At 37.3% G+C, this 14,310-nt stretch overlaps 1 protein-coding gene across 2 annotated transcripts in view; it reads right to left on the bottom strand.

Annotated features, from left to right (window-relative positions):
* Nucleotides 1-11,237: 11,237 nt before the first annotated feature.
* The window catches only part of LOC136254857 (uncharacterized), a 28,984-nt gene continuing 25,911 nt past the window's right edge, over nucleotides 11,238-14,310 (bottom strand). For both annotated transcript variants that reach the window (XM_066047619.1, XM_066047618.1), the window contains exon 14: nucleotides 11,238-11,421. In XM_066047619.1, coding sequence (XP_065903691.1) covers nucleotides 11,329-11,421 — 93 coding nt within the window. In that variant the 3' untranslated portion in view covers nucleotides 11,238-11,328. The remainder of the gene's footprint in view (nucleotides 11,422-14,310) is intronic.

Here is a 14,310-nt window from a genome sequence, read left to right as displayed (position 1 = left end):
GTAGCTAGCACGTCTCGTCTCGCGTCTCGTCAATATTCACATTCTTGAAAATCATCATGCAGTAATTATAATCAACACATCTCAATCTCTATATTCTAGATATAGTATAGACCTAGATATAGTATAGACCTCGATATAGACTAGTCAACATTCATGCAGCAAATGAAAAGTTTAGCTACACATGTGGGACCCCTGCTTTTAGTGATATGAGTAGTGATATTTGCTATGTAGTTTAATTTGTTATCTCACTCATATGGGACCTCAGCTGTGAAGGCTACTGAAAGCCTTTGTCAGTATAGGGAGTCAGAGACATGCTGGCAAGAAGAATACAGAGAAGACTAATAATCCCTGTTATGGCTCCATAACCATAGGCACATGTCTTGATTGTATGTGGCTGTGGATCAAGTCACAACACGGAGTTTCTGAAGGTTTTGGTTACAAAGAATTTGCATGCTTTTGAATATTCCTGCACTGGTATCTTGTGCCAGCATCCCACATCATTAAGCTCAGGTATGAAAGCTTTGTCCAATTATAATTAGCTATGTAGCAACATGCACTATGTAATGTGTAAGCTTAACTCTACCATGCCAGCAAGTAATGTGTCCAAATGATATCACACTCTTAGCTCAATAGATTCGAGCAGATTAAATTACTATATATCTCATCTATTATTGTTTAGTGAAAGATAACAGGAGATGGAGCAGCAACCTCAGACACTATCCACTACCAGTTTGGAAGTTGATATACTTGCACTGATGGACAAGCAGTTGCCCACTTATGTCACAAATTGTCTGAAAGCAGCAGGATATGATGAACTTAAGATAATAGCATCTATGGACATAACTGATGGTGAGGGGAACAGTATAAGTACAATTGAGCGATATATCGAGAAGGCACACAAAAGTAATCCAGAAATGTTACCACCATGCTGCACACCGGAGTCTATGAATTCACTGCCATTTGAGTTTCCGCCAGGTCATCGCATTAGAATTTGTAAATTTGTTGAAGAGGTCAAACAATTGAGCAAAAATTTGTCTCTCAAGGCAGTTAGTTCACAGCACACCAAGCCATGCATAACAGCTAAAAAGACCAAGCTAGTTGACAAGGCTGCAAATCAGGCTTTATTGTCAGTGGATGATGTTAGTTGTCAAGTTCTTGAGAGCGTAAAGGACTGGATATGCAAAGCGAAATTAATGCACCTGAGCTCCTTAAAGGAGAAAACACATTACTCTGTAGTTGTAAAAGGTCAAAACAATGGGAAAATTGCAGCTGCAGTAAATTGTGGTATGTGCAATAAATCAATTCGCTTGCAACTTCAAAATAGCCGTTTCATACTTTCAAATTGGACTAGGCATGTCAGGAAGTGTGCTGCTCTACACAATGTCGTTGATCCACACTGTTTTCTAAGCAATCAGTTGCACCTTCAGCAAGCCAATGCCTGACCAAACCAGCTGTTGCTAAAACCATTAGCAGCTCAGTGTCATTGAATGACAAGCCAGAACAGGTTTTTCACTAAGCCCCTCCTTCAGTGTAGAAGGAGGGGCAAATCAAACTTTTTGCACTTCTCGAAAGCAAAGAAAAGTTGAACTTGATCCCACTCAAACTTTAATTACAGATTATTTCAAAATCTTAGATGAAATAGAAATTCTAGCTAAAGAGAATGAAAGGTTATCAAACCTAATAAAGCAGTGTGGTTTAAATTCCTTCAATATGGGTGGTGGTCATGGATTTACCCCAATAGTGAAACAAATGTTGCTGAATGCAGATAAAAATGTCTGTAAATACCCAACCCAACGAAGGCATTCAGAGCTTCTCAAGAAGTTTGCCACAGCATTATTTATCTACAGTGGTCCTCTGTGCTATGAATTTATTCATCAGAACATGCCTCATGCACTGCCATCTCTCAGGACTGTGCAAAGAATAATTCATTCGCAGTACAAGATTATGGACGAAGGTAGATTTAGGTTTAGTGATTTGATTGAGCATATCAATGATCACAATGCACCTAAAATAGTATCTATTGGGGAAGATGCAACAAGAGTAATTGGAAGGGTGGACTATGACTCAGAGACAGATAGGTGTGTTGGTTTTGTCCTCCCTGTTGATGACTGTGGCCTACCTTTAGTTGACTCATTTTTAGCCACTTCATTTTCAGCAATAGAGAATATGTTCAAAAGTGGATCTATTGCAAAGTATGCATATGTGTACATGGCACAACCTTTGGCGGTTAATGTGCCACCCTTTTGTTTGACATGCTTTGGAAGTGACAAAAAGTTTACTGCTGAGCATGTCCTACAGCGTTGGAACCACATATATTCAGAATGTGCAAAACGAGGCATTACAGTCATAAGCTTTGGGGGAGATGGAGACTCTAGGGTAATGAAGGCCATGAAAATATCAGTTTCACTGATAAATCCTCCCAATGATCTTACCCTTCCTTCTTTGCCCTCAATTAACATAAGTTCAACATGGAAGAATTGGTTTTGCATCAATCCAACTTCAATTTCATATGTTCAAGATGTGGTCCACATTGCAGTAAAGTTTAAGGCACGGCTATTAAACCCTCGGGTTAATCTTAAATTGGGACCAACCTTTGGAGCTGGAGTGCATCATTTAGAACAGTTGCGCTCTAAATATGGTAAAGAAGATCATTTTCTAAGGGAAAGAGATTTAAACCATCATGATAAGCAAAATTATGATGCAGTATTGCACATAATCAATGCATGTCCCTTGCTCGACAAAATACCTGGTGCTTTCGCAACCAAATGTTATGTGGAACTAATCCAAAATGTTGTAGACAGTTATGAGGACAAAAGCTTAGATTGCATTAGCAGGATAGAGAAAATTTGGTATGCAAATTTCTTTCTGCGGTATTGGCGTAAGTGGATCATGCTCCACCACTCTTATACCTTGAAAAACAACTTCATCACACGTAATTGTTACATGTGTGTAGAGTTAAATGCACATGCCATAATAGTGTATGCATTGACTATTAGAGATCATTTTCATGGTGATGCCAGAAATTTTTTACCTTGGATGCTTGGGTCCCAGACTTGTGAAAGAATGTTTCGGACAGTCAGAAGCATGAGCAGTGTTTTTTCAACTGTACTCAATTTTAGCATGCTAGGTCTGCTCAGAAGGCTTCATCGAATGAATATCCAACTTGCATTGCAAGCTGAATTGCAGGAGACTGTTAAGTTTCCAAGTGTGCAAAGGCATCGCAATAAAGAGGGAAAGAACAAAGTTTCTGTGTCATCATTAAGTGACATCAAAGACAATGAAATTTCTGAAGCTGTGGAAAGAGCAAAAGCAAAAGCAAGACAAACCCTATGTGAACTTGGCATGGACAAACTTTTAAGAGTACACTCTGTGTGGGACAATGAAAACACGACCGAAGATCTAGCTGGTGTGCAGAATGGTGACGATGATGATATTGACAATATTGATGACTATGGCCATGATGACAGCACTGATGAAAATGATGACAATTCCCTAGAAATTATTAAGGAAGTGTGGTCAGAAACACACAAAGAGGTATCTGAGGATATTCAATCAGCATGTGATAGAGGTCTGGTGACCAAAGAAGCTAGCAAAGCTTCTCATAAAACTTTGCAAAAAATGCAGCGATCTCTGCCTGTTGATAAATTGAAATCTGACACAATACCATTGTATACACTGAAAGGTCATAATGACCTTAATAGTTATTTAGCCAGCCTTAGCAGTAATGCAAAGCAAATGATTTCTCCATTTGTTGAAGTAAGCATGAAAGGACAAGTTGTTCTTATTAGAAAAACAACTGCAATATGGCTATTTCAAGAAACTGAATATGTTTCAGCTGATCGCATCTTCAGAGTTAGATTTAAACAGCCATACACATCTACTTATGAATCAAAGGAAACTACCGCTGTGAAGTATGATGAACAGGATAATGATGCTGTGGCTAACAAAGCTAACAAGAGTGACACAATGGCAGTGGACACATTGATTGCAGGCAGTTCAGACTGTTGTCATGAACAAGTTGATGATGTGGCTGTTAACAACACAGTTACTGCAAGTTCCACCATGACAGTAGATGTCAGTGATTTAGAACTTTGTCAACAGAGCAATAATCCTGGCGACCAAGAGCTTCCAAAAGATGACCAAATGACAGCATTTACTCAGACGGTTGAGTTTTGTGGACAAAGTGAAGATGTTGTTGCTAAGGAAGTTCTGAAGAGTGATGATTCTGGTGGTGAAAAGATTTTAAAGAGAGATCAAATGACGTGCGTACATGATGAAGCTATTGTAATTGATTATGATAATGGTGGGGAAAGTAGTGAAGCTGCAAAGACATGTAAAAAGTCAGAAATATGGCTGAAAATTGGTTCATTTGTTTTGTGTAAGGCTGAAAGAAATATGCTGTGCAATAATGAGTGGCTGACAGATCTGCACTTAAATGCTGTGCAGGTTTTGCTAAAACAACAATTTCCACACATAGGAGGTCTTCAAAATACCATTCTACTGCAATCAAGAAGCCATATCAAGCCATTTCAAAGTGGGATAAGATCTGCACAAATTTTTCACATTAACAACAACCATTGGGTTGTTGCTTCGACAGTGAACTGTGAGAAGGCAGACATTACAATATATGACTCTCTAAACTCTGTTGTAAGCATTGATACACAAGTAATTCTAGCAAGCCTTTTGAACACTCAGAAAGATCAATTTAAGGTTGAATTATCAAAGGTTAACAAACAATCTGGAACAAAAGACTGTGGAGTTTTTGCTGCAGCCTACTGCACTGCTTTGGCCTTTGGAGAAAATCCCTCTACTGTTGTATATGACCAGAAACATTTAAGACGTCATTTACTTAATTGTTTAGAAACGCAGAAAATGTCTGTTTTCCCCATTATCAGGCAAAGAAGAAAGGCATCAACGTGGTTCCCTGTTAATGTTTATTGTACATGTAGAGGACCAGATACCGGTGAAGTGATGGTTGCTTGCGATAAATGCAAGAAATGGTATCATGCAGAGTGTATAAGTGGTCGCCTAAACGAATTTAAACTGAACAAATGGTTTTGTTCAAGTTGTATTGACTCATAAATAATTATAACTTGTAACTATGATCAATCATAAGGAACTCGTGTACTCATTTTTGTATTAGATATTAAGTTGTGAGATTGTGTATGTGTATGGTAGAAACTAATCATATGAGTGAAATGCATGAACGCATCTGATACCTTCGCTTAGCTGAGTTTATGTACGTATGTATATACATACAATTTACAATACACGCACAAACTTTAACAAGCATATATATATACTAGCTAATAATTTATATCTCAATGGGTCAATGTCCACATCACTTTGCTAACTCAGGTAGACAGTCTCAAAGACAGTTGCACTATAAGTTATATTATATATAAGTGTGGAATCTATGTGTAAAATCTAATTGTGTGGTATCTTTGATATCATATTATTCCACATTTGCTGAAGTCAACTACACCATTGATATGCTGAAGTTCCTGTACACAATTATCAAGACAATTATGCAGCCCAACTGTTAGCAGTTGCAAGAGATGTCTACATAATGATATAGTTAAAATGTACACAACTTGCATGGACATGGCAAAACATGATGATTTTAGACATATTATTTGATGCATACATGTACAGTATTATAATACAGCTATGCATGTATGGCATGAAAAGCTAGGGCAAATTAGTAGTTAATAATAGTATAATTAAGCTTTGCCAACTCTAGTGTGAGATTTACTGAGCTTATGTGCGCATGCAGGGCTATTTGATTTGATTGAATGCTTTAGCTACGGTGACCAGCACTGAAGTAGTTTGCTATGTCACTATCTTGGTTGCTCAGTACAAATGAAGTATGTACAACTCAAGATCTAGGCATTTTCAATCACTACTGAGATCACTACAAGGAGAGCTAGCTCTTAGTCATGATTACTTACTATGTGAGGTAACTGTATAGATGCATTGGGAATAGTTCCATTAGCTATAGGCTAACTTGCTACGTGTCAGCGGGAAAAGCCGCCAATTTAACTAGGCAAATTAGCCACATATACTAAGCTCTATTGCTGGTAGTATGCAGTATTGCAATAGCTAAAGAGTAGCCTCTCCAGTAGACTCGTACCTCGACTCATACCAGGCACAGAACACGGCACTACAACATAGTATTTCAAATCTTAACTGAAATCTTAAAATCTTGTAAAATCTTTTCAAATCTCAGTCAAAATCTTGAATTTTTCTTAAGATTTCTCAAATCTCAAATCTAAGTACTGCGTTACGGACCCCTCGGATTTCGCCGAGTGAAGTGAGTGAACGTGTCATCCTGTCAGCGGTGTGCTAGGACTGCAGCAAAAGCTGTGGCTAACGTAAGGTACAGTAATTGTATTAACACTAAAATAGTAACAATATAGCTCTACCGGACTGTGGATGAATTTGTTTGAGTACAGTTGTGGCACGTGCGATGATGCTCGACGAATTATACCTCCATTGAATCATTGATACGTGATAAGCAATCAGTACTGGAATGGTTACGTAGCTAGTTGTGTAAGCTGTAATAATACAACACCGTATGTTGGCTAGCCCACCTTCGGTCATTAGCCCCTTTTGCAATCATGAATATTTTGAGCGTTTCGTGGGGGCATGCCTGCCCCTCCATCATGTTCTGGCTAGCTACGCCCCTGTTACTGCATGAACGTAAGGTTCGTCAAATGCCCCATAGTGGGGCAGCAGTTTCGTGTCAATTCCCCTGTAAAGCCCCGCTTACGCCCCGAGGGGGGTGGTGGGGCAATACATTGATAGGTGCATAATACACCTGACTCAGCCTTTGGTCAATGTGGGCACGTGATATCACTCGGCTGTTCTTGAGACCTCACCCAGAAGGCACAGAATCAATGCCGGTCCCCGCACTTGATAGTATGAATTACAGTGACACAGGAGTTAGCTACTCCAGTAGTTCCTTCAACTTGTTCAGGAAGACCAACTACACTCGCACTTGTACAAGGTTCACTTTTGGTACCACTTTTGCGAGGGTGTCGGACAGAAAGCAAGAAGTGTGATCGAAAATCTGGTACGATGAACAGGTGTCAAGTGATCCATCGTTCATCATGACTATACTGTATGGCAAGAAGTTGTGTATGTAGTAAGCTATAAGTCTACAATAGCATAGTATGCCAATAAGCTACACAAAGAGCAGTGTAGGTTACCAGCTAGTTATAGCTAGATACACACATCGTGCTTGTTAAAGTTTGCCTAAGGGCACATTTTATGTATGAATGCTACGTACAGCCGTAGGTCGGGTGTACTGAGTTAAATAATTGTATGTTGGGGGGTTACCTTCCACCCAGCTCAGAGACCCCCCTCTTGAAAAATCCTGGATCCGCCCCTAGAACTCTCTAAATGATGGTTTCTTTGTAGCTGAACTCTCTATTAGGTACCTTCTTCTAGCTGATCTGAACTACAGGGTGACTTGTTTGTAGCATAACTTGCAATGTAATATAATTGAGTAAATTATAAACGTAGCTGAACGCTTTATCAAGACACTGAAATATAATACAAGAGCGGCAAATATTGATCTAATGAAGCAAACTCTTGGTGATGTTGACTGGGTATCCTTATTGGACCCCCTTGATATGAGCGATGCTTGGTTGCAATTTAGGTCAATCTTTCAGGATGCTCTTGACAATTGTGTTCCTACTTACAAGCCCAAGGAGAAGAAAAGCCTATACAGTAACTCTGAAGTGTTTAGTTTGAAAAGGAAAAAGAATCATCTTTGGAAAAAGTACCTCTCGACCCGTTCTCTCATAGACCTTGCAAACTTTAAATCAGTAAATAATCAGCTTAGAAGCTTGACTCGTAACCTTAGAAAAGACTACGAAAAGAATCTGGCTCAAGGTGTCAGATCTAGGCCTAAAGCATTCTGGCAATATGTTAACTCAAGGACAAAAGTACGCCCAGGTGTTACCGAGTTGGTCTCCTCGGATGGTTCTGCAATACATTCCGATACTGAAATGGCTACTCACTTTAATGAATACTTTTCTAGTGTATTTACCTGTGAGGACACCACAAGTATTCCAACAGTTGATTCAACTAGTTCCCCTCTCCTTGATGACTCCATTGAAATCACTCCTGAAACTGTTTTCAGCAAGCTAATAGCTCTACAAAGTAATAAATCCTCTGGACCAGACGGATGGCCTATAACTATTATCAAATCTGTAAGTGAATTTATTTCTGTACCATTATCTATCCTGTTTAATAAATCGCTAAATAGTGGCACTTTACCTTCAGATTGGAAGTGTGCCAATGTAACACCTATTCACAAAAAAGGTGCACGGAATCTGGCCTGCAATTATAGACCAGTCAGCCTCACTTCTATTTTCAGCAAGTTAATGGAATCCATTGTCAAAGATCATATACTGAACCACCTATCCACAAACAACTTACTGTCTCCCTATCAATTTGGCTTCATACCAGGAAGATCGTGTTCCACTCAATTGCTTCTGATGCTGGATTATTTAACTCATCATCTTGATGAGGGCTATTCTATTGACGTAATCTACTTAGATTTCCAAAAAGCCTTCGATACTGTTCCACACCGACGTTTATTGCAAAAGTTAACATCGTTTGGTATTCATGGAAATGTGCTAAAATGGATTGAAAGTTTTTTATCTAACAGAGTGCAACAAGTTGTACTTAATGGCCATAAATCTTCCACTATTCCAGTTACTAGTGGTGTCCCCCAGGGTTCTGTGCTGGGTCCCCTACTATTCACGATGTTTGTAAATGAGATACCATCAATTGTATCAAGTCCGGTGCTATTGTTTGCTGATGATACAAAAATCTTTCGAGTCATTAGAAATAGAGAAGACTATACTGCATTACAGAGTGACTTAGACTTACTTCAAGGATGGTCACAACAGTGGCTTTTGAATTTTAATATTTCCAAGTGCAAACACCTTCACTTCGGCCCAGCCCACCACTATGGTCCTTACTGTCTCAACGGAATATTTATTGACATCAATGCAACGCACAGCGACCTCGGTATTGTTTTTGACGATCAGCTCAAATTCCACCATCACACCACTCAAGTTACTACCAAAGCTAACCGAGTACTTGGTTTGATTAAGAAATCATTTGAATACCTTGACTCTACCATGCTAACTTGTCTGTTCAATACATTAGTTCGACCTATCTTGGAATACAATAATCCTATTTGGGGGCCTCATTATATTCTAGACAACAGAAAGGTAGAGAAGATACAACGAAGGGCTACTCGTCTCATCCCACAACTTCAAGACAAATCTTACTCAGAGAGGTTGACACAACTAGATTTGCCATCTTTTGTCTTCTAGCCTTGCCATCACCTAGTTACAATGGGCTATCTTTACAAGCATTTCTATAGCTTTGCACTGCTTGTGCAAAGCTAACAACTTGACAAATGAACTTTGTATTGACTGCTTTGTAAAAAGCCACCTTACTTAAAATACAATAAATTTGTTATTGTCTCTCATGCTTGTTGAATTGGGTTTGTGGCCATCATGCAATGACAATTAGCCATTATGTATGGTTTCAAAGAATCTTGTTTCATAGCTATACTGCCCATTCAACTGTACCAACAATCATAATCACTGGCTTTTTTCAAGTAATTCGTGGTTATACGTACCTATATTATCCTGTGATGGTACATTCCACTCACTAGATATGCCACCATCTTGAAAAACAATTATGTGATGTCATGCAATATCACTTATGGTATTGGTCACTTAAACCATAACTGATTCCAATAAGATACCAACCAAAATGGCTGATACCAATAATATTGAAGCCTGTATTATGTAGCCTTAACCATAGCCAACTGAAGTTTTTTTATGAAAATGACTCATGACAAGATTTACTGGATAAAGTGACCTTCCTGCAACAACTTCTGTAGTTTTTAAAATTTGTGGCTATATGATTGCAAAGTATATGCAAACTAATCATCACATTTTTGGTATAAAACATTGCATGAATGTACTTAAAACTAACATAGCTATACAATCACATTTCTTACCCCCAAAATCTTAGAAAAGTCCAATTGCCCTAATTTACCATGTGTGTGTACAAGGCACCAGCCTATTATGCTGGCACAATTTGGAGCACAGTAGGTTCTTGAAGCATAATGCTAGCATAATGGGTAGGTTTTTGCCATACTGTTATCAGTGAAAAGGATTGACATACTTAGCTACTCCATCTATAGTTAGAGTGTAATATACTTTCCTATAGTTATTTCTTTTTTGTGTGTGTATACTTTACATTCTCTTCACACACGCACGCACACAAACAATTAAACTATAGTGGTATGTAGCCTTATTAGTAATTCTAATGAACCACTGAACTACATAATTTAAACATTTGACATAATAAACTGCTAAATGAATTATTTCTAAATGGTTAACTTAGAACAATTTCTCACAAGCCAAAAGTTATTGTTATCCATTATACAGAAATTGGCAAATTGCATAACTGTTAGTTAAACATGAAAGTTGCGGCAAACATATATGGGCATAATAGGCAAACTTTGTGAGCACTGCAGCATAGCATAATAGGTAAAATGAAAAGCATAATAGGCTGGTGCCTAGTATACTGTATACAGCAGAAAATTGTTTGTGCTACTGTTATTCAGCAGTGTAAATTTACAGAGAAATTGACATTGCTACAGCATGTACCTATACAGCAAAATTAATAGAACCACAGAATAATTTATTATGTTCATAGATATATGAAATTCATCCATATGCAAATTACAAACAAGAATGCTATACATAAATACCAAATAAGGTAAAAATAAACATGTACATAGGGACCCGCCGATTATGCTGGCATAATTATGAGCATAATAGATGTCTGAAAACATTGAGCATAATGCTAGCATAATAGGTAGAAATTTGTGTAATAGTATGAATTCTAAAATAGTTATCACAAAAAGATCGATATACTCTAATAGAACAATCAGTAACTCTAATAGAACAAACACAAAGCTGACTGTTCTATTAGAGTATATCGATCTTTTCTGTGATATGCATTTTGACAAGTAAGCCACGGTTGATGCTTCAGCCACTTATTATTTATAGCAGAGCACGAGTGAGAACTAAGGCATAAATAATTGGGCATAATTTGAGCATAATAGGTAAGTATTGAGCATAAATTTGAGTATAATATGTAAATTTTTGAGCAGTGCAGCATAGCATAATAGGTAAAATTATGAGCATAATCGGCGGGTCCCTACATGTACACATTCAGTATTTACTGTATAAGCACATACAATCGCCAGTAGATATATGGCTACTAAAGTAAAGTGCAAAAGCCTCCTCTTCGGTTGTTTTCATTTGGTTGTCTACTTTGGTCTTCTCTCTGTCTTGCCGCTTCAGCTTCTCTCCTCTATATAATTGAATGAAGTAGCTATGCATATACATAATAATTATCCCACAAAACTGCCCGTTTATTAAACTGTTGAACTATAATAGATCAACAGTTCAATAACTATAATAGTAACTATAATAGTGTGTTAGTAGAGGGATTATAGCCATGAAAAGTAGAGATTGCCTGCACCTCCAGATATACTACTGGACATTTAATCCCTATCCATGACCGATCATGTATAGTAACATATATCTGCAGGTGTTGCTTGTTTCACTGCTTTTTCCTTAATCAAACTTAAAACTCCTAATTTTCCTATAGCACTTGTTAACTTTCTAGGATTAATTACAGGGATGCTTCTTGTAATTTTCTTCATTTGTAATGCTGTGTATTGTGCTGAAAATACTGTACACCACAAATATTTGATGGGAAAAATTTTGACAAAATGTTTCAATATAATACTGTATTAAAGATTACACTAAATGTAAAAAATTGAGAGGTAAAAATTTAACAAATTGCAATGCAAATCATCAAATTCATCATAATTTCCCTTTTTAAATTTTTGCACCATCGGTAGCTGAAAATGAATTGCAATGAAATGGCTATTTCAGCTAACTTATGGTGCAAAAATTTAAAGAGGATGAATTCAATGATTTACATTGCAATCAGTTAATTTTTTCCTCTCAAATGTGTGCATTTAGTGTTATCTTTAACACAGTTTTAAAGCATTTTGTCAAAATTTACCCATCAAATATTTGTGGTATACAGTATTTTCAGCTATTACACAGCATTACAAATGAAGAACATTACAAGAAGCATCCCTGCAATCAATCCCAGGAGCGGATCTAGAAATTTTCAGAGGGGGTTTCTGGTTCTCTGGAATTGCAACTTCATCCTAGCTGCAAGTTGAAGACCAAAAAAAAAGAAGAAAGTCACTACGTGCTTTTGAACGCTGTGAAGGTGATTTCAAAGGTAAAAGTATGAAATTTTGCCAATAGAAAGAGCCATAAAATGTATAACTCTAATTTTTATCACCCAGACGAATCGTAGGGGCACGTGCTGGTTCAGAAGGGGTTTCTGGACCCCAGAAGCCCTGCCCCTGAATCCAGTTACTAAGGAAATTACAGACAATCTGCATAGGGAGCCATCATATGCTAGCTGTAGTGAAGTGACACCTTACACTGTCAGTAAGAAGAAATTGGACACAATGGAGAACAAAGGCAAGTCCATGATTCACACATTGTGCCAAAAGGCACCTGTCAGGCTGAGGTGACATATATATATATATAACAGTGAAAAATCAAGCCCATAGCCTTAAGTACATATTATTGAGTTATTCCTGTCTGAATTTAAGGCATCAGTCAGTGAGTCAGTTAAAAATTTGGCAAAATAATTTCGGTTTAAATTCCATATAAACTTATTGGAAATGTTTTTGGGCACTTTGAAAACATTTTCGACTTGATTCTACCTAACCAATCCTTTCAGAGCACCATGAAGGCATTGTGTTGCTGGTTTTTAATCAACATATTTTTGTGAAAAAGAGCAAACGTCCATGATCCGTAATAATTATACAGTATAGTATATGTACAGTACTACCATATATGATTTATATTATACACTAGTGGGGCAAAAAAATTATTAATTTTCAACAAGTAGAATAGGGATCAAAGATTTGATTTTGAAAAAAACTGCGTAAACAAGAAGTAATAGGGATGATAATCCACAAAATTCTATGCATCATCAGTTCAAAGCAAGTTATTTGAATAGTGTACACTCAATTTGCGATTCCTATTTCAACTTGTGGTTAAATTTTGTTAAAATGTTGAAATAGGAATCGCAAATTGAGTGTACACTATTCAAATAACTTGCTTTGAACTGATGATGCATAGAATTTTGTGGATTATCATCCCTATTACTTCTTGTTTACGCAGTTTTTTTCAAAATCAAATCTTTGATCCCTATTCTACTTGTTGAAAATTAATAATTTTTTTGCCCCACTAGTTTCATGATTTTTTTCATGTCCATGCACATGGACTACTTCTTAAATATACGTTCAACAGTACATGATTGTTTAATAAAGAAACCCATTGTAATATCAACTGGCAATAAACAATTACATAAATAAGTTTAATAAACAATTAGTTAACAATACAGTAAACAATACCACTTTCCTTTGACGAGTAGATAAATCCACTAGTGTGACCGTTTACTGCAACGAAGCGGTGCGAAATCTCAACACGAGTAAAACACACGCTTGACAAAACGTGGTCGACTCCAATTAAAGTGCTGAGTATACGGAGTATCCCGCTTTTTATTTTTCAATCGCGTACGGAAGGGACACACCCCTTTTCAATTCGAAATTTACCAGTGTGTTCCAATAGCTTACAAGCCTTGTTATGCCGACTCTTAGCTGGTAAACAGCTGAAGAATATAATAGAAAGTATACACGAAAGGCGTACAGTAATAGTTTAAGTGACGAGGTGCAGGCCACACCCCCTTCACTGTCTCGTAATGAAGGAAGTCTAAAACCCGAGTTTCAGTGAACAATAGTTATGTTTAATGTTTAGTGTGATACAACTTGATGCATTTTAGTCCTGTGAGCTAAAGCAATGGAATTTTAAACAATTCTATATTATCATCTGTATGGCTTCTCGATCGAATGGCGTCTCGAAGAGTGATTCTTGCTCTATATCTCGCAATCGCATTAGAGAGGGAAGATTTTAATACCACACAGACCTGGGTACGAATGTTTTTTAAATACGCCATACGTTTTTAGGGCTGATATCTACTTCCTACGAGCTGTAGGCGCGCGAAACAAGAAAGAAAGAAGAAAGAAAGAAGAAGATGGAGAATCTAACCATTTTCAAAATTTTAAAAAACACCTAAAACCATTTCCCTTACTTTTAATAC

The sequence above is a fragment of the Dysidea avara genome, chromosome 4 (assembly GCF_963678975.1).
Source record: "Dysidea avara chromosome 4, odDysAvar1.4, whole genome shotgun sequence".
In the NCBI taxonomy this organism is placed as follows: Eukaryota; Metazoa; Porifera; class Demospongiae; order Dictyoceratida; family Dysideidae; genus Dysidea; species Dysidea avara.
This window is presented reverse-complemented; position numbering and strand designations above follow the sequence as displayed.